The following is a 17,842-nucleotide window of genomic DNA, read 5'->3' as shown; positions in this document are numbered from 1 at the left end:
ATTGACCTTTGATGACCTTTGACCTTCATATTAGGGCGTGTCTGGGCATGGAGGAGGAGGAGGAGGAGGAGGAGGAGTTGTTGTGGCTGGTAGCGGTAAAAGAGAAGAGTAAAGTTCACCAGTATTAAAAATATTATGAGAGAGATTGGTAGATAGATAGAGAGAGAGAAAGCTGATAATGGCGAAAACCTGTCTAGGCTTTCTCTCTCTCTCTCTCTCTCTCTCTCTCTCTCTCGCTCACCCTTATCCTCTTACCTCTCCCTTCCTCCCTCTTCTCAGAATCCATATTTATTTTATCTTTTCCTACTCTATTCCTCTTTCTTCCTTTCTTCCCCTCTTCCTTTTCCCTCCTATCATTTCACTCTTTTTCCTCTTCTCTCTCTCTCTCTCTCTCTCTCTCTCTCTCTCTCTCTCTCTCTCTCTCTCTCTCTCTCTCTCTCTCTCTCTCTCTCTCTCTCTCTCTCTCTCTCTCTCTCTTCTTTCTTCCTTTCCTTACTAATCTGTCTTATCTCTTCTCTCCTCCCCTTCAGCCTCCATATCTCTTTCCCCTTTTCTTCTTCCCCTTCATCCTCTCCCCTCTTCTCTCTCTCTCTCTCTCTCTCTCTCTCTCTCTCTCTCTCTCTCTCTCTCTCTCTCTCTCTCTCTCTCTCTCTCTCTCTCTCTCTCTCTCTCTCCTAGTCTTATCTATGTCTCCTTTATCTTCTCCCTTCTTCCCTTCCTTTCAGTTTCTATCCCTTCAGTTCTTTTCACATAAATTTAATTCTTTACTTTCTTTCCTTTCCCTTCACTCCCTTCCCATTACTTGATCCCCTATTCCCATCACTTCCCTTCCATTTTCCTCTTCCTCCTTTCTTTATCTCCTTTTTCCTCTTCTTCCTCTCCTTCTCTCCTATTTCTCTTCACTTTTCCCTCATCCCCTTTTTTCCCTCACTCAACTCTTCCCTCTCCTTTTTATCCCCTCAATTCTCACTGTTGGTTCCTCTCCTCCTCCTCCTCTTCCTCTTCCTCTTCACGCCTCTCTTCCCACTTCCTCCCCTCTTCCTCTCCCCATTCACCTCACATCGAAGTTCCTCCCCTCTCACTCTCTCTTCCTCCTCCTCCTCCTCCTCCTCCTCCTCCTCCTCCTCTTCCGCCTCTCACCTAAACTTTGTGCTTTCACGCAGCTGACGCTTTCTCTCTCTCTCTCTCTCTCTCTCTCTCTCTCTCTCTCTCTCTCTCTCTCTCTCTCTCTCTCTCTCTCTCTCTCTCTCTCTCTCTCTCTCTCTCACACACACACACACACACACACACACACACACATACACAGCATCACTGCAACATCAGCATTATAAGAAAGAAAGGAAACAATAAAAAATAGGAGGAGAAGAGAATTTGAGAAGGAAAAGGAGAAGGAGTAAGAAGAGGAAGAGAAAAAAATGTGAGGAAAGGAGAAGAATAAAAAGAATATATGAAAATAGGAAATGGAGGAAGAGAGGAACAAGGAGGAGGAGAGGAAGAAGAACGAGGTGGGTGATGATGATGATGATGATGATGAGAAAGAGAAAGAGGGAGAGCAGTGGGAAAAAGAAGTGGAAAAAATTAAGGAAAATGAGAAACGTTAGAAGGAGGTGGAAGAAGAATAGGAGGAGGAGGAGGAGGAGGAGGAAGAGGAGGAGGAGGCAAGTGAAGAGTTCCGTCTCCAAAGTTTGCGGCAAGACTCGTCAGGTAATTTTTGGGACGTAATATTTAAGTGAAGAGAGAGAGAGAAAGAGAGAGAGAGAAAATGGACTCTAAGATAAACCGGTGGAAAAAAAAAAACCATTATCGAGAAGAGTTAGCAAAAAAAAAAAAAAAAAAAAAAAAAATCCAACTGAAAATATTGCAAGAAACATGACCCTCCTCCTCCTCCTCCTCTTCTTTTTTTTTCTTTTTCTTTTTCTTTTTCTCTTTCTTCTTCTTCTTCCTCTTCCTCTCCTCCTTCCTTACCCCAGGAAAAAAAAAGTCATCCAAATTTTACACAGTCTTACTTCAGTACGAGGGAGAAAGAAGAGGAAGAAAAGAAAAGAGGAAAAAAGGAAGAAAACGATAAGGGGGAAAGGAAGACATGAATGAGTCCATCGTACCCTCTTTTTTTCCCTCTTCTTCTTCCTCCTTATTTTCGCACCGCTACACGTATCTCATTGGAGGAGGAGGAAGAAGAGGAGGAGGAGGAGGAGGAGGAGGAGGAGGAGCTTTGACTTATCTACTTGGAGAGAGAAGAAGAGGGAAGATAAGAGATAGGAGGAAGATTTATATGGAAGGGAAGGGGATTGAAGGGAAGAGAAGAGGACGAGAAGAGAAGAGGAAGGAAGAAAAAGGAGTGTAATATCAAAAAAATGTAGAGGGAAGTAGAAGAGGCGAGGTGAGAGGAAAGAAAGGAAGGAAAAGAAGGAATGGGAAAAGTGGAAGGAAAGAGGAATGATTAGAAAGAAAAAGAATGAAAGAAGGGGAGGAAAGTTAATGGTATAGAAGGGAAAGAAGGGGAGAAAGAGAAATAGGGGAGAGGAAGGGAAGGGATGGAAATTGAAGGGTAGGGAAGAATAAGAAAAGGAAGGGAAGGGAAGAAAGAAAAGGGATGGGAAAGAAGAAAAGAAAGAGGAAACGAAGAAGGGGGAAGAGAAAGGAACGGGAGGACAGGTACACACACACACACACACACACACACACACACACACACACACACACACACACACACCCACACCCACCCACATAATGCTACTTTCCTATTCTCTCTCTCTCTCTCTCTCTCTCTCTCTCTCTCTCTCTCTCTCTCTCTCTCTCTCTCTCTCTCTCTCTCTCTCTCTCTCTCTCTCTCTCTCTCTCTCTCTCTCTCTCTCTCTCTCTCTCTCTCTCTCTCTCTCTCCAGGCAGACAGAGAGGAAATTGCCTGCATTTTTTATATAGACAAGATGGAAGGGAGGGGGGGAGGGGAGGTGGGAGAGGAGGAGGGGGAGGAAGGGGAAGAGGCGGAGGGAAGGAAGGGGAAGAGGGGAAGGGCGGAGTGGAGTTGGGGAAGGATGGAAGGGGAGAAAAGGGGGAGGGAGGGAAGGGACGGATGAAGAAAGGGAAGGAAGGGAAGAAGGGTTTGAAGGAAAAGGGAAAGACGGGGGAATAAGGGAATAGAAGGGAAGGATTGATGGAGGAAAGGAAAGAATTGTAAGAGGAAGAAAATGAAGGCGAAGAAGAAGAGGAAGAAGAAGAAGACCCGAAAAAGAGAAAAAAAAGTACTCTCCTTCCTCTTCCCCTTCCCTTCCCTTCCCTTCCCTTCCCTTCCTTTCCCTTTCCTTCTCCTTCTTCCTTCCCCTCCTTTCCATCCTCCCTCTTTTCTTCTCATCCTCCTTCCTTTCCATCCATTCCTTCAACCTTCCATCCTCCCCTTACCCCTAGCCCCTCCCTCTTCCTCCTTCTCTTCTCTTCATTTCAAAGATGTTGGTGAATTCTTTATATTTTTTTCCTCCACCGCAAAAGAAAAAACGAGATCTGGAATCGTATTATACTGAGAGAGAGAGAGAGAGAGTCGAGGAAATTTTAATGAGGAAAATTGAGGAAAGAAGATTTTGAATGCAATGATGAAACACTAAATGGAGGAGGGGGAGGAGGAGGGGGAGGGGGAGGAGGAGGAGGAAGTCGAAGAAGAGATACACTAAAAAGGAGGAGGAGGAGGTGGAAGAGGAAGAAGAAGAAAAATAACACTAAGACGATAAAGAAGAAGGTGGAGAAGGAGGAAGAGGAGGAAGATGAATAGGAAAAGAAGACGAAAAATGGGGAAGACGAGAAGAGGAGGAGGAGGAGGAAGCCGGGGAGAAGAGGAATAAGACGAAGGAGGAGGAGGAAGAGGTAGAGGAGGAGAAGGAGGAAGAGGAATAAGACGAGAAGAGGATGAGGAGGAGGAAGCCGAGGGGAAGAGGAATAAGACGAAGGAGGAGGAGGATGAAGAGGTAGAGGAGGAGGAGAAGGAGGAGGAGGAGAAAGAGGAATAAGACGAGAAGGAGGAGGAGGAGGAAGCCGGGGAGGAGAGGAATAAGACGAGAAGGAGGAGGAAGAGGAATACAAGGAGGAGGAGGAGGAGGAATCAGAGAGAGAAGCTTCGCCTTGCAACATTCCGGAGTCTCGTTCAAAGGAGTCGCTCGCAGCCTGCCGTTCCTCGAAGGATGCAAAGTAAACACTGCACATTCCTCTCTCTCTCTCTCTCTCTCTCTCTCTCTCTCTCTCTCTCTCTCTCTCTCTCTCTCTCTCTCTCTCTCTCTTTATCTCTATCTCTCTCTCTCTCTCTCTCTCTCTCTCTCTCTCTCTCTCTCTCTCTCTCTCTCTCTCTCTCTCTCTCTCTCTCTCTCTCCTCACTTAAGCAATGTTAGGAGGGGGAGGAAAGCAGGTTAAGAGGAACTAAAATAAAGAGGAAGGGAGGCGAGAACAAGGATAAAGGAAGGGAAGAGAAGGGAGAGAAATGCAAACACGGAGAGATAACAAGAGGAGGAGAAAGAGAGAGGGAAGGGAGAGAAGGGAAGTGTAAAGGAATGAAAGGGAAGGGAAGGGAGATGAAAGGGAAAGGATAAGGGGAAAGGAATGGAAAAAGAAGGGAAGGGAAGGGAAGTGAAGGAGAGGAGGAAAAGAGCAGAGAGAGAAATTAAAGACAAGGGAAGGGAAATAAAGGAAAGGATGGGAAGGGAAGGGAAGGGAAGGGAGATGAAAGGGAAATAATAAGGTGAATGGAATGGAAAAAGAAGGGAAGGGAAGTGAAGGAGAGGAGGAAAAGAGGAAAGAGAGAAAGGGAAGACAAGGAAAGGGAAATAAAGGAAAGGATGGGAAGGGAAGGGGATGGAGTGGAAGGGGAGGGAAAGGAGATGAAGGGGAAAGGAATGAAAAGAGAAGGGATATGAAGGACAGGTGTTGTAAAAGAGGGAAAAGAGGAAAGAGAAAGGAAAGTGGAGAGAGAAAAAGGAGAGGAAGAAGAAAACGAAGTAGTGGAAAAAGGGAAGGGAAAGAAGAAGAAAGTGGAGAGAAAAAGGAGAGGAAGAAAAACACTTTAGATTCTTTGCCCTTTTAAATCGTCCACATTAAGTTCGATTCCAGTTTTGGTCTTCAGAGAGATTTTTGAAAAGTTGGTTACAATGGGAGTTAATGGTCTGTTCTCTCTCTCTCTCTCTCTCTCTCTCTCTCTCTCTCTCTCTCTCTCTCTCTCTCTCTCTCTCTCTCTCTCTCTCTCTCTCTCTCTCTCTCTCTGTCTTTTTTGCCTTCTCTTTCATATTCTCTTTTTTTCCTCTTTTCCTCCTCTCCTTCGCTTCCTTCTTATTCCCTTTCCTCTTTTCTCTCCTTCTCTTCTCCTTCCTTCTCCTTTTCTTTTCTTTCTCTCTCTCTCTCTCTCTCTCTCTCTCTCTCTCTCTCTCTCTCTCTCTCTCTCTCTCTCTCTCTCTCTCTCTCTCTCTCTCTCTCTCTCTCTCGTCAGAAAGGTATAAAACACATCCTTTCGTCTGAATATTAATGAGGAAATGAAACTCCATAATGAATACATGAGAGAGAGAGAGAGAGAAGAGCAGGTGAGATGTACTTATGTATGTAAATTCGGACACACACACACATGATCGTATGTATGTATGCAAGTATGAATATGTATACACGGCCATGAGTAGTGACTGTAATCTTGTGTGTGTGTGTGTGTGTGTGTGTGTGTGTGTGTGTGTGTGTGTGTGTGTGTTCCTTTCTTTTAGTTTATTTTCCTCCACTTTCCTTTTCTTTTCCTTTTCTTTTTCTTTTTCCATTTCTTCAACTTTGTCCTTCGATATTCTTTCCTTTATTTACATTTTCCTTTCGTCTTTCTTCCTCATTCTTTCATTTCCTTTTTCCCTCTTTCGTTTCTTTTATTTTTTCATCGTTTTCCTTTCATTACCACCATCACCACCACCACCACCATCACCAATAGTCCCCCCTCCACCACCACAATCACCACCACCTAACCTAACCCGACCTCTCTTCTCCCCACAGGACGGCAAGGACCATGGATTATCAGGTCAGCGGCGACTCTGGATGCTTGACCCCGACAGTGAGTAATGTTTTGTCTGTATGTGCGTGTGTGTGTGTGTGTGGTTGGGGGGTGCTGCTGCAGGGAGGGACAGGACCCGTAATAAGCACAGTGATAAAGGAAACTCAGTTAGAGGCTTTAGAACTGCGTATAATAACGTAAGATTATTCAAGAAGCCTCAGAATATCATGGGAAGACCTTGTAAGGGTTTAGGTTGCTGTAGAAGGCATAGAAAGTCTTGATATTGATTTAGAAGAGTACTAATAGTGTCTTTAGAACTTCTTGCAAAGGCGTGGAATACTTCAAGATGGCTATAAGACTCGCACTAGAAGACTTATGATGGTTTAGATTGCTGTAGAGAACATGGAAAGTCTTTATATTGATTTAGAAGGATGTAGAGCACTAATGAAGTCTTTAGAACTGCTTACAAAGACGTGGAATGCTTCAAGACACCTCAGAATCGCACTAGAAGACCTTATGATGGTTTAGGTTAATGTAGAGAGTCATAGACAGTCTTTACATTGATTTAGAAGAATGTTGAGGACTAGTTAGAGGCTTTATAACTGCTTAGAAGGACGTAGGATTCTTCAAAATGCCTCAAAATTGCACTAGAAGATTTTATGATGGTTTAGGTTGATGTAGAGAATCATAGAAAGTCTTCATATTGATTCAGAATGATTTAGAGGACTAGTTAGAAGTTTTAGAACTGATTAAAAGGACGTAGGATTATTAAAAACGCCTCAAAATCGTACTAGAAGAATATTATGGATAAGGATGAAGTTGAGAGGCATAGAAATTCTTGCTATTGATTTAGAATGATTTAGAGGATTAGTTAGAGGTTTTAAAACTGCTAAGAAGGACGTAAGATTCTTCAAAATGCCTGAAAATTGCACTAGAAAACTTTATGAAGGTTTAGGTTGATGTAGAGGGCATAGAAGGTCTTGATATTGATTCGGAAGGAAAACGCTACAGAAAAAAACAAAACAAATGCAAGAAAAAGGAAATATGAGCGAATAATTATGATACGAGAGAGAGAGAGAGAGAGAGAGAGTTATTATGGCGCAGGATGATGTAGGTCAAAGCCGCGCCATTATTTATATAGAAGCGGTGATGAATGGGCGCCACGAGCCGGCCAACACGCTGCCGCAGTGGTGGTGGTGGTGGTGAGGGGAAGGGGTGAGAGTGGTGGTGGTGGTGGTGGTGGTGGAAGGGGTGAAAGTGGTGTGTGTGGGTGGTGGTGGTGGTGTTTAGAGGGGGGGGCGGTGATAGTGATGTGTGTGGGGGGTAAGTGGTGGTGGTGGTGCTTGGGGGGAGGGGGGTGATAGTGGTGGTGTGTGGAGGGGGGTGGTGGTGGTGGTGAGATTTTGTTGCAGTGAAAATTAAGCATCACAGAAAAATAAAAAAAGATTAAATGGAAGGTAAAAAACGAAAAAAAAGGAAAACAAGGATAAAAATTAGACGAAAAAGAAAAAAAATATAACATGAACACCTAAGGGATGATAAAGACGAATAAATAATAATAATAATAATAATAATAATAATAATAATAATAATAATAAGAAGAAGAAGAAAAAAAAGAATCGTTCCCTCTCTTTATTCAGTAACGGGAAAGATAAATAAATAAATAATAAATAAATAAGTAAAAAATCAAAAGATATTACCAAAGTCTTGAAGTTATGATAGAAAGGAGAATTTGATCCCAGTCCATCTTCCCTGAGTCCGAGGAGGAGGAGAAGGAGGAATAAGAGGAAGAAGAGGAGGAGAATCGCTGGAGGGGATGAGGATGAGAGAGAGAGAGAGAGCGCGTCGTCAGTGTATGTTCCAATAATGTCAGGGTCGTACCATCAAAAGACGACCAGTAAAGTCATCTGAAACTGCCACGCCTCGCCTCGGGGTGGGTGAGAGAGAGAGAGAGAGAGAGAGAGGACATCCACTTTTTTTTTTACGTTATCAGGATAGCGACTAAATTTACATCTCCTCCTCCTCCTCCTCCTCCTCCTCCTCTCCTCTCTCTCTCTCTCTCTCTCTCTCTCTCTCTCTCTCTCTCTCTCTCTCTCTCTCTCTCTCTCTCTCTCTCTCTCTCTCTCTCTCTCTCTCTCTCTCTCTCTCTCTCTGATCCTTCCCTTCCCTTCCCTTCCCTTCCTTTCCTTTCCTCTCTTTCCCTTCCTACCCACTCATCACATCCCTTACTTTTCTCTCTCTCCTCCTCTCTCCTGCCCTCTTTCCCCTTCGCACTCTTCCCCTCTCTCCCACTTCTTTCTCTCTCTCTCTCCCTCTCTCTCTCCCTCCCTCTCTCTCTCCTCCTCGGCCATTACTCGCCACTATCTGTCGATGTTATCATTCTAAAGTATCGCCTCTATCTCTTATTAACTTGTTCTCCATCCCACTCTTTATACCCGGCGTAATGAGAGAGAGAGAGAGAGAGAGAGGGAGAGGGAGAGGGAGAGGGAGGCTGTAGAAGTGCTTGTCCCTTGTTCTCTCTCCTCTCCTCTCTCCTCCTCCTCTTCTTCCACCTCCTCCTCCTTCTCTTTCTCCTCTTCTATTGTCTTGTTTTCTATTCTATCTTCGTTTTTCCTCTCCTTTCCTTTCCTCACTTTCATCTTCTTTTCATTCCTTTCCTCTTTTCCTCTCTTTTCCTCTCCTCTCTTATCCTCTCCTCTTTTCCTGTTTTCTCCTCATCTTCTTTCCTCTTTTCTCTTTTAATTTTTTGGGAGACAATTATACAAGTTATCCCTCCTTCAATCTCTTCTCTTCTCCACTTCTCTTCTTTTTCTCCTTTTCTTTTCCTTCTCTCTCTTTCTCTACTTTCTTCTCCTCTCTTGAATTTTATGATAACAAAGAGATTTGCATCCAACTATATAGTCTCTCTCTCTCTCTCTCTCTCTCTCTCTCTCTCTCTCTCTCTCTCTCTCTCTCTCTCTCTCTCTCTCTCTCTCTCTCTCTCTCTTTCTCTTTCTCCCTTTCTTTCTCTCTTTCTCCCTTTTTCCCTTTTTCCCTCATTCTCTCTCTAAAACTTTATCAACCAGCAACAGACAAAGGCCATTCATTTAACGCAATATCCTATACATAACGTCTCTTTCTCCCTTTTATATATGCATGTATGTATCGTCTTCGCTGATTTATGGTTACGGCGCTGACTGGAACTCTCTTATCGGTCATATATTACTCCCCCGCCGGCCTCACTAACTCCTGGGCATAATGGAAAGTATCAGGAAATATGTCGCGCTTATCAGGAAATATGTCGCTGGGTATCGGGAAATATGTCGCGGCTCTTTTGTCTTTTTTGGGCCTTGTGTCTGTATTAATGTGCGTGTTGGTGTTATTCGTCCTTGGTGTTGTTATGATAAGGACTGTCAAGCATATGTATTGTCATTTTTCCGCCTCAGTAGTCGTAGTAATGGTAATAATAATGTTTGGTTGTGTCGGGAAATATTTCGTGTCTGTGTCCTTTGGGAAATATGTCGCGTGTTTTTCGCGTAGGCATGTATAATTGTGTATCTGAAAATGTGTCGTGCGTGTCTCGTCCTTGTATGTTGATTTATGTACGTGTGTGTGTGTGTGTGTGTGTGTGTGTGTGTGTGTGTGTGTGTGTGTGTGTGTGTGTGTGTGAGAGAGAGCCATCTTTTTTCCTTTGTTTTTCATTTCTTCTCCTTTTTTTTTTTTTTGAGTCACTTATACATTTTATTTCTCCTTCAATCTCCTCTCTTCTCTTCCTCTCTTCTTTTTCTCCTTCAATCTCCTCTCTTCTTTTTCTCCTTCAATCTCCTCTCTTCTTTTTCTCCTTCAATCTCCTCTCTTCTTTTTCTCCTTCAATCTCCTCTCTTCTTTTTCTCCTTCAATCTCCTCTCTTCTTTTTCTCCTTCAATCTCCTCTCTTCTTTTTCTCCTTCAATCTTCTCTCTTCTTTTTCTCCTTCAATCTCCTCTTCTTTTTCTCCTTCAATCTCCTCTCTTCTCCTCTCTTCTTTTTCTCCTTTAATCTCCTCTTCTTTTTCTCCTTCAATCTCCTCTCTTCTCCTCCTCTCTTCTTTTTCTCCTTCAATCTCCTATCTTCTTTTTCTCCTTCAGTCTCCTCTCTTTTCCTCCTTTCTTCTTTTTCTCCTTCAATCTCCTTTCTTCTTTTTCTCCTTCAGTCTCCTCTCTTCTCCTCTCTTCTTTTTCTCTTTCAATCTCGTTTCTTCTTTTTCTCCTTCAATCTCCTCTCTTCTCTCTTCTTTTTCTCCTTCAATCTCCTCTCTTCTCCTCTCTTCTTTTTCTCCTTCAATCTCCTTTCTTCTTTTTCTCCTTCAATCTCCTCTCTTCTTTTTCTCCTTCAGTCTCCTCTCTTTTCCTCCTTTCTTCTTTTTCTCCCTTCATCCCTCTCTCTACTTCGTCCTTCTCTTCCCTTTGTCTGATAATATACGGACTGACTGAGGTTTTCTTATCATTCCTATCATTCTTCTGTATCATCTCCGGCTACCTCACTTCTCCGTATAATGAATGACGTTTTGCACCAGGAACAATCATGACGCATTATACCAGGAATCATGAATGGTCGATACTCGTAGTCGCTTCTTTTTCTCTCCTCTCTCAACTATTTCCAAAGGTCACAAAGGAGATGAATTGGGTTCCCATGAATGTGGTTTTTCACTTTCATGGTACAGAAGCTTTTGTCAGACTACCACCAGGGTCACAAAACTACCCTTCACCCATGGAAATGCCCACAACGCGAACGAAAGCCTTGTCAGACTACCACCATGGTCACAAAACTACCCTTCACCCATGGAAATGCCCACAACACCCACGAAAGCCTTGTCAGACTACCACCAGGGTCACAAAACTACCCCCCACCCATGGAAATGCCCACAAAGCGAACGAAAGCCTTGTCAGACTACCACCAGGGTCACAAAACTACCCCCCACCCATGGAAATGCCTACAACACCCACGAAAGCCTTGTCAGACTACCACCAGGGTCACAAAACTACCCCTTCCACCCATGAAAATGCCCACAACACCAACGAAAGCTTTGTCAGACTACCACCAGGGTCACAAAGCTACCCCACCCCACACACACACCCATGAAAATGCCCACAACACCCATGAAAACCTTGTCGAATGTGTACTCAAACGCCGAAATGTTTAATTAAAAGAATATAGCGTAGTGCATTCAGGCTTAATAATGGCCAGTGAGACGGAGATGAGCACCGAGGTCACGCGCAGTTATAGCGTAAGCCACGAACTTTATATTTAGTCCAGTGTTGCCAGAAGCGAGTGGTGGTCAAGCGGATGAGTCATTAGCGGTTCGAGGCTTGGATGTGAGGACTTGAGGGCACTAGTTCGAATCCCAGTGCCGGCGGGTGACATCGAGACCCATTGCCTTTAACAACGTCAGTCCGCTCTTTTAGGAAGGTAACGTATAGGAGAAGTATTAGGACATGATTAAGACTTGTACGTAACGAGTTTTGGACACATCTTCGAATGACAACCTTCTTTTCCTCTTTTTCATCCTTGCTTCCTCCAGTTTCCCCTCTCCCTTTTTTTTTTCTTCCCCCATTTTCTTCCCTTCTCCCATTTTCTTCCCTTCCACATTTTCTTCCCCTTCCGCATTTTCTTCCCTTCCCCATTTTCTTCCCTTCTCCCATTTTTTTCCCTTCTCCCATTTTCTTCCCTTCCCCATTTTCTTCCCTTCCCCATTTTCTTCCTTACCACCTTTTTTTTTCTCTTCCCTTCCCCCCATTTCCTTCCTTCTTCTCTTCCCTCCCTTCCCCTTTCCCTCCCCTCATCTTCCTTCCTCTCTCTATCTCTCCTTCTTTACTTCTGTCTCCATTCCCTGTCTTCTTCTCTTCCCTCTCTTCCCCTTCCCTCATCTTCCTTCCTCCCTCTCTCTCTCCTTTACCTCTATCTCCATTCCCTCCCTCCCTCCTTCCCTCTCCTCCTCCATTCCCCTGATAACGAAAACGGTACGAGGAGACGCGCTTTGAAACAGAAAACGTAGTGTCGTAGAAAATGGGGAAATATTGCTAATGGGAGGCTTTATGAATGGTGAAGGGAGGGGAGGGAGGGGGTGCTGCTGTAAAGAAAATAAAAAGTAAAAAAAGATTGAGTATTAAATTGTCCAGGGAAAAGATAAAGAAAGGAAAATAAGAGGAGTGTGATTGATGGAAGTTCGTCCTCTGTATATCTCCTCTTCCTCCTCCTCCTCCTCTTCCTCCTCCTCCTCCTTTCTTCTCGCCCTCCTCGTCCTTCTTTCTTTTCTTCTTCCTCCTCCTCCTCTTATGCCTTTCCTCTCTCCTCCTCCTCCTATTCCTCATCCTTTTCCTTCTCTTCTTCCTCATCTTCCTTTTCTTCTTTTTCTATTCATCTTCTTCCTTCGCCTTCTTCTCCTGTCCTCTTTCCTCTTCTCCTTCTCCTCCTCCTATTCATCCTCCTCTTCTTCCTCTTCCTTCTCACTTCATCGTCACAAGCCCAGAGATTATCCGTAGCCTGCTGATAAGTGTTTCCATGCTTTCGTGTTTCCTCCTGACTGTCTCTTGTTCCCCCGCGAGGCATTCAGTAGTACGAGGTGGCAAGGGTCTGGCGTTTATAGCGATGTTGTGCCGCTTATACAGGGCCGCAGAGAGAGAGAGAGAGAGAGAGAGAGAGAGAGAGAGAGAGAGAGAGAGAGAGAGAGAGAGAGAGAGAGAGAGAGCCATTATGCTAACGTTGTGTACAGGGACTGCCCTTTTGTTTCTCTCTCTCTCTCTCTCTCTCTCTCTCTCTCTCTCTCTCTCTCTCTCTCTCTCTCTCTTTTGCGATCGGCTTTCATTTGATTTGTCTCTGGATCGACTCTCTCTCTCTCTCTCTCTCTCTCTCTCTCTCTCTCTCTCTCTCTCTCTCTCTCTCTCTCTCTCTCTCTCTCTCTCTCTCTCTCTCTCTCTCTCTCTCTCTCTCTCTCTCTCTCTCTCTCTCCTTTCTATTCCTTTCTCTTTGTTTTTATTCTCCTTTTTTTTCATTTTCCATTTATTTCTTTGTAATCTTCTCCTTATCTCTCCCTTCCATCCTTCTCCCGTTCTTCCCTTGTCTCCCCCTCCTCTCCCCTCCTGTCCCTTTCCCTCCCCTCACCCTCTTTCCTCCCCACCTTCCTCTCCTCCTTCCTCTCCTCCTTCCTCTCCTTCTCTCCTCTCTCCCCTCCCCTCCCCTCCCTTCCTTTCCTCTCCCTCCTCACCGCCACATCCGCACCCGTCACCTCGCTCTCCCCTTCCCATCCCCTCACCCCCACTCTCCCCACCTTCCCCTCCCTCTCCCTTCCTCCCCTCCCCACATCCGCACTCCAGTCTCGCGCGGGGAGTAAAAAAGAAGATTCATATCGGTCTTAAATTCCACATTATCCCATCTCATTCAGACTCAATTCCCCTGTAACCATTTTTCCTCCCCTCTCCTTTTGCCGCATCTCTACCTCAGTTTCCTCCTCCTTGTCCTCTTCCTCCTCCTCCTCCTCCTCCTCCTCATTTTCCTTTCCTTCCTCGTCCTCCTCCTCCTCCTCGTTTTCCTTTCCTTCCTCGTCCCCCTCCTCCTCCTCCTCGTCTACCTTTCCTTCCTCGTCCCACTCCTCCTCCTCTTCGTCTTACTTTTTTTCCTCGTCTTTCTCCTCCTCTTCATATCCTTCCTCGTCCTCTTCCTCCTTCTCGTTTTCCTTTCCTTCTTCGTCCTCCTCCTCCTCTTCATTTCCTTCCTCCTCCTCCTCCTCCTCCTCCTCCTCCTCCTCGTCTTCCTTTCCTTCCTCGTCCCCCTCCTCCTCTTCATTTCCTTCCTTCCTCCTCCTCCTCCTCCTCCTCCTCCTCCTCCTCCATGTAACTATTCAGTGCAGTTCTGGTCACCTCAAAACAATAAGAATATCAATGCTTTCAAGACAGTACAGTAACACACAATGATATAGATAGATAGATAGATGAAGTAATAGATAAATAAATATAGATAGATAGGTTCAGATATAGATAAAAGGTAAATCTTCATCACCCAATTTTAGAAAACAACATAATTACTTTTACCTATTTTTTTTTCCGTGGAGCTAAAAATGAGATATATATTAAAAAAGGGTTTAAAAAGCGGGCGAGTCGCGGGAATAAAAGGCTCGCAAATTACAATGTATGGGAAAGGTTAATTACACATTCCTTCTCTCCCTGCGTAATAATACCCGCCCACTCTTCCCTTCTATATAACGACTCTCTCTCTCTCTCTCTCTCTCTCTCTCTCTCTCTCTCTCTCTCTCTCTCTCTCTCTCTCTCTCTCTCTCTCTCTCTCTCTCTCTCTCTCTCTCTCTCTCTCTCTCTCTCTCTCTCTCTCTCTCTCTCTCTCTCTCTCTCTCTCTCTCAGTTCTTCATCTGTATATTTTTCACTTTTAGATTCAATTTCTTCTTCTTCTTCTTCTCTTCACTAATTTTCTGCTTTTCTGTCTTCCTTTTCACACACACACTCACACACACACACACACACACACACACACACACACACACACCGTTATCGTTCATAAAAACACAGAATAACAGCAGGTCAGAGAGAGAGAGAGAGAGAGAGAGAGAGAGAGAGAGGACGGGGTTGCGTGCTCACTCTAGTCATCTATTCCTCCTCCTCCTCCTCCTCCCTCCCTCCCTCCCCCTCTCTCTCTTTCCTCCCTTCTTCTCCCCCTCGTAATAATAGGGAAAGTTAAAGCTTCATACGTATATATATTTTTGCTCGTGTGTGTGTGTGTGTGTGTGTGTGTGTGTGTGTGTGTGTGTGTGTGTGTGGTTAGGTGGTCAGTCTTTTTTTCCTTCCCATCATCATCATTTCTCCCTTCCTTCTCCTCTCCCTTTCTCTTTCCTCTTTCTCCCCTCTTCCCTCCCTATCGTACACATTTCTCTCCTTTCCTCCCATTTACCTCATTCCATTTTTGTCTCCCCTCACCTTCCCTTCTCCATCATGTCTACTATCCTCCCCTCACTCTCCTCTCCCATTTCCCTCCCTTCTTTCCTCTTCCTCCCCTCTTCCTTCTTTCCTACACATTTCTTTCCTTTCCTCCCCTTTTCCTCATTCCCTTTTCGTCTCCCCTCACCTTCCCATCATCCTCATTTCTACTACCCTCCCCGCACTCTCCTCTCCCTTCCTCTTTCCCTCTTTCTCCCCTTTTCCCTCTCTATCCTACACATTTCTTTCCTTTCCTCCCCTTTCCCTTTTGTCTCCCCTCACCTCTCCTTTCCTTCCCTCCCCTTTCCTACATTCCCTTCTCGTCTCCCCTTCCTCATCATTTCTACTATCCTCCCCTCACGTTTCTCTCCCATTACTACCCTTCCTTCTCCCCTCTTTCCTCTCTATCCTTCGCATTTCGTTCTGCTACTTCCTCTGTACCTCCAAAGTGCCTCGTTCTCCCCTTGAAAGCCTGTTAATGACCGCTCCGTGGCTGCTAAATCCGGATCTGGTCTCCTGCGGGCTTCATTAGTAGCGGCGGGCAGTAGAAGGACTAATGACGAGGCGGCCGCGATCACGCCTATTTATACCCGCGCCGGACCGTGAAGAGAGAGCTTGGGAGTGGCTGATTGGCTGCTGTATCCCGTTAATTTTAAAGAGCATTCATAAAAGAGTAAAGGGTTAACCTGATAGCTGCAGGGATCACGTTTCTTAATGGTCCCTCTAAGCGAGAAAAATGAGAAAAAATCATCACTCACGCAAACCATTTCATAATATATATCAACGCATTTGTGATCAGTTTATGCATCATCTATTTTTGGGGGGTTTATATCATGGCAAAAATATGTCCCGTCGCTGGTACACGGTAAAGCCACAAATTTGGCCCGTCGCTGCACCGGGTTAACAGTAGAGAGCAAATATTAAAGAGGAGTTTGTAGTAGTTAAAAGATAAGTAAGAAGTAAGAAGAGCACTGAAGAGAAGTAAGAAGGAATGCAATTTTTTTCTTCTATTTTTTTAAGTGCCGTCTTTAGCGCCGAGGGGTCTCATCGGGGACCCCAATTCGCTACCCACGTATGCCTTTCATGTATAGATTGATGAATAGATTGATAGATGTGCGTGTCAGCCAGTTAGTCGGTCAGTCAGTTAGATGATATGGCTTTCTGTCTGTGTCTGTCTGTTTCTCTCTCTCTCTCTCTCTCTCTCTCTCTCTCTCTCTCTCTCTCTCTCTCTCTCTCTCTCTCTCTCTCTCTCTCTCTCTTCGTCTGGGTACTTTTTGGTTGATTGATTCTTGATAATCAATCACGACGAACTGAAATCGACGTGACACACACTCTCTCTCTCTCTCTCTCTCTCTCTCTCTCTCTCTCTCTCTCTCTCTCTCTCTCTCTCTCTCTCTCTCTCTCTCTCTCTCTCTCTCTCTCTCTCTCTCTCTCTCTCTCTAATTTGTTTCTTTTCTTGTTTCTTTTTAACTCTTTCTTTCGTTTAATCTTTGCCAATTAATTTTCTTGTTTTTACTGTTAATATTTTCTTGTTATTTTCTTTCTTCATATTAGTTTCTTTTTTCTTTATCATTCTCATCACAGTTTCCTCCATCTCCTCCTCCTCCTCCTCCTCCTCCTCCTCCTCCTCCTCCTCCTCCTCATACTCCTCCTCCTCCTCCTTTTCATTCTCCCTTTTCATGAACTCCTCCTCCTCCTCCTCTTACTAATCTTTTTAAGAGGGAGTTGAGAGAAAAGACAAAAGGAAGAGAGAAAAGAGGAAGAAAGGGAAGGGGAGGGAGGTGATGTGAAGAGACAGACAAAGAGGGGAGGAGAGGGAAGGGAAGTGAAAGGAAGGGATGCAAAGGTAAGGGAAGGGAAGGGATGGAAAGGTAAGGGAAGGAAGGGAAGAGATGATAAGGGAAGGAAGGGAAGGGAAGGGATGGAAAGGTAAGGGAAGGGAAGGGAAGGGAAGGGAAGGGAAGGGAAGGGAAGGAAAGGAAAGGGAAGGGAAGGGAAGGGAATGGATGGAAGGAAAAATAAAGGGAAGGAAAGGATAGAGAAAGAAGGGAATGGAAGGGATGAAGGAGGGAAGGGGAGAAGAAAGAGGAGAAGGGAAGGGAAAGGCCTGTCCACTGTCTTTATCCTTTTCTTGTTTATAATTTCCTTCGTGTTCCTTTCTCTCTCTCTCTCTCTCTCTCTCTCTCTCTCTCTCTCTCTCTCTCTCTCTCTCTCTCTCTCTCTCTCTCAAAACATGTCAGAAACACTCTCCCTCTCCCTCCGTTTCTCCCTCCCTCCCTTTTCCCTCCCTTTCCCTCCCTATCTAATCACATTGACGCTCCCCTGCTCTCTCTCTCTCTCTCTCTCTCTCTCTCTCTCTCTCTCTCTCTCTCTCTCTCTCTCTCTCTCTCTCTCTCTCTCTCTCTCTCTCTCTCTCTCTCTCTCTCTCTCTCTCTCACACACACACACACACACACACACACACACACACACACACACACACACAACTTTGCTTTTCCCTCCTCCTCGTCCTCGTCCTCGTCCTCCTTCTCCTCCTCCTCCTCCTCCTCCTCCTCCTCCTCCTCCTCCTTCTCCTCCTCCTTCCAATAGCTCTCCTCTTTTCCTTCACTGACTCCCAAAGCGTTATCACAATTACATATTAGGCAAAAGAGGAGGAGGAGGAGGAGGAGGAGGAAATGGATGGGAAAGAGAAAGAATAGGAGATAAATGCGAATAATGGAGAAAGAAATGAACGAGTAGGATGATGAGGAAGAGGCTTAGGAGATGGAAGAAGAAGAAGAGGAGGAGGAGGAGGAGGAGGAGGAGGATGCAACAGGTACTGAACTCCAAATGTGTGTGTGTGTGTGTGTGTGTGTGTGTGTAACATTTGAGAGAGAGAGAGAGAGAGAGAGAGAGAGAGAGAGAGAGAG

The 17,842-nt window shown here is 44.9% G+C and overlaps 1 protein-coding gene across 3 annotated transcripts in view; it reads left to right on the top strand.

The window, feature by feature from the left end:
• LOC127004570 (proteoglycan Cow-like) overlaps positions 1–17,842 on the top strand; it is a 166,863-nt gene that overhangs the window by 37,426 nt on the left and 111,595 nt on the right. For 2 of the 3 annotated variants that reach the window (XM_050872420.1, XM_050872418.1), the window contains exon 2: positions 5,997–6,054. In XM_050872420.1, the coding sequence (XP_050728377.1) occupies positions 5,997–6,054 (58 nt within the window). The remainder of the gene's footprint in view (positions 1–5,996; positions 6,055–17,842) is intronic. The other variant, XM_050872419.1, reaches the window with a different exon arrangement.

The sequence above is a fragment of the Eriocheir sinensis genome, chromosome 28 (assembly GCF_024679095.1).
Source record: "Eriocheir sinensis breed Jianghai 21 chromosome 28, ASM2467909v1, whole genome shotgun sequence".
Lineage (NCBI taxonomy): Eukaryota > Metazoa > Arthropoda > Malacostraca > Decapoda > Varunidae > Eriocheir > Eriocheir sinensis.
The sequence above is the reverse complement of the archived record's forward strand: the minus strand, read 5'-3'. Positions and strand labels throughout refer to the sequence as shown.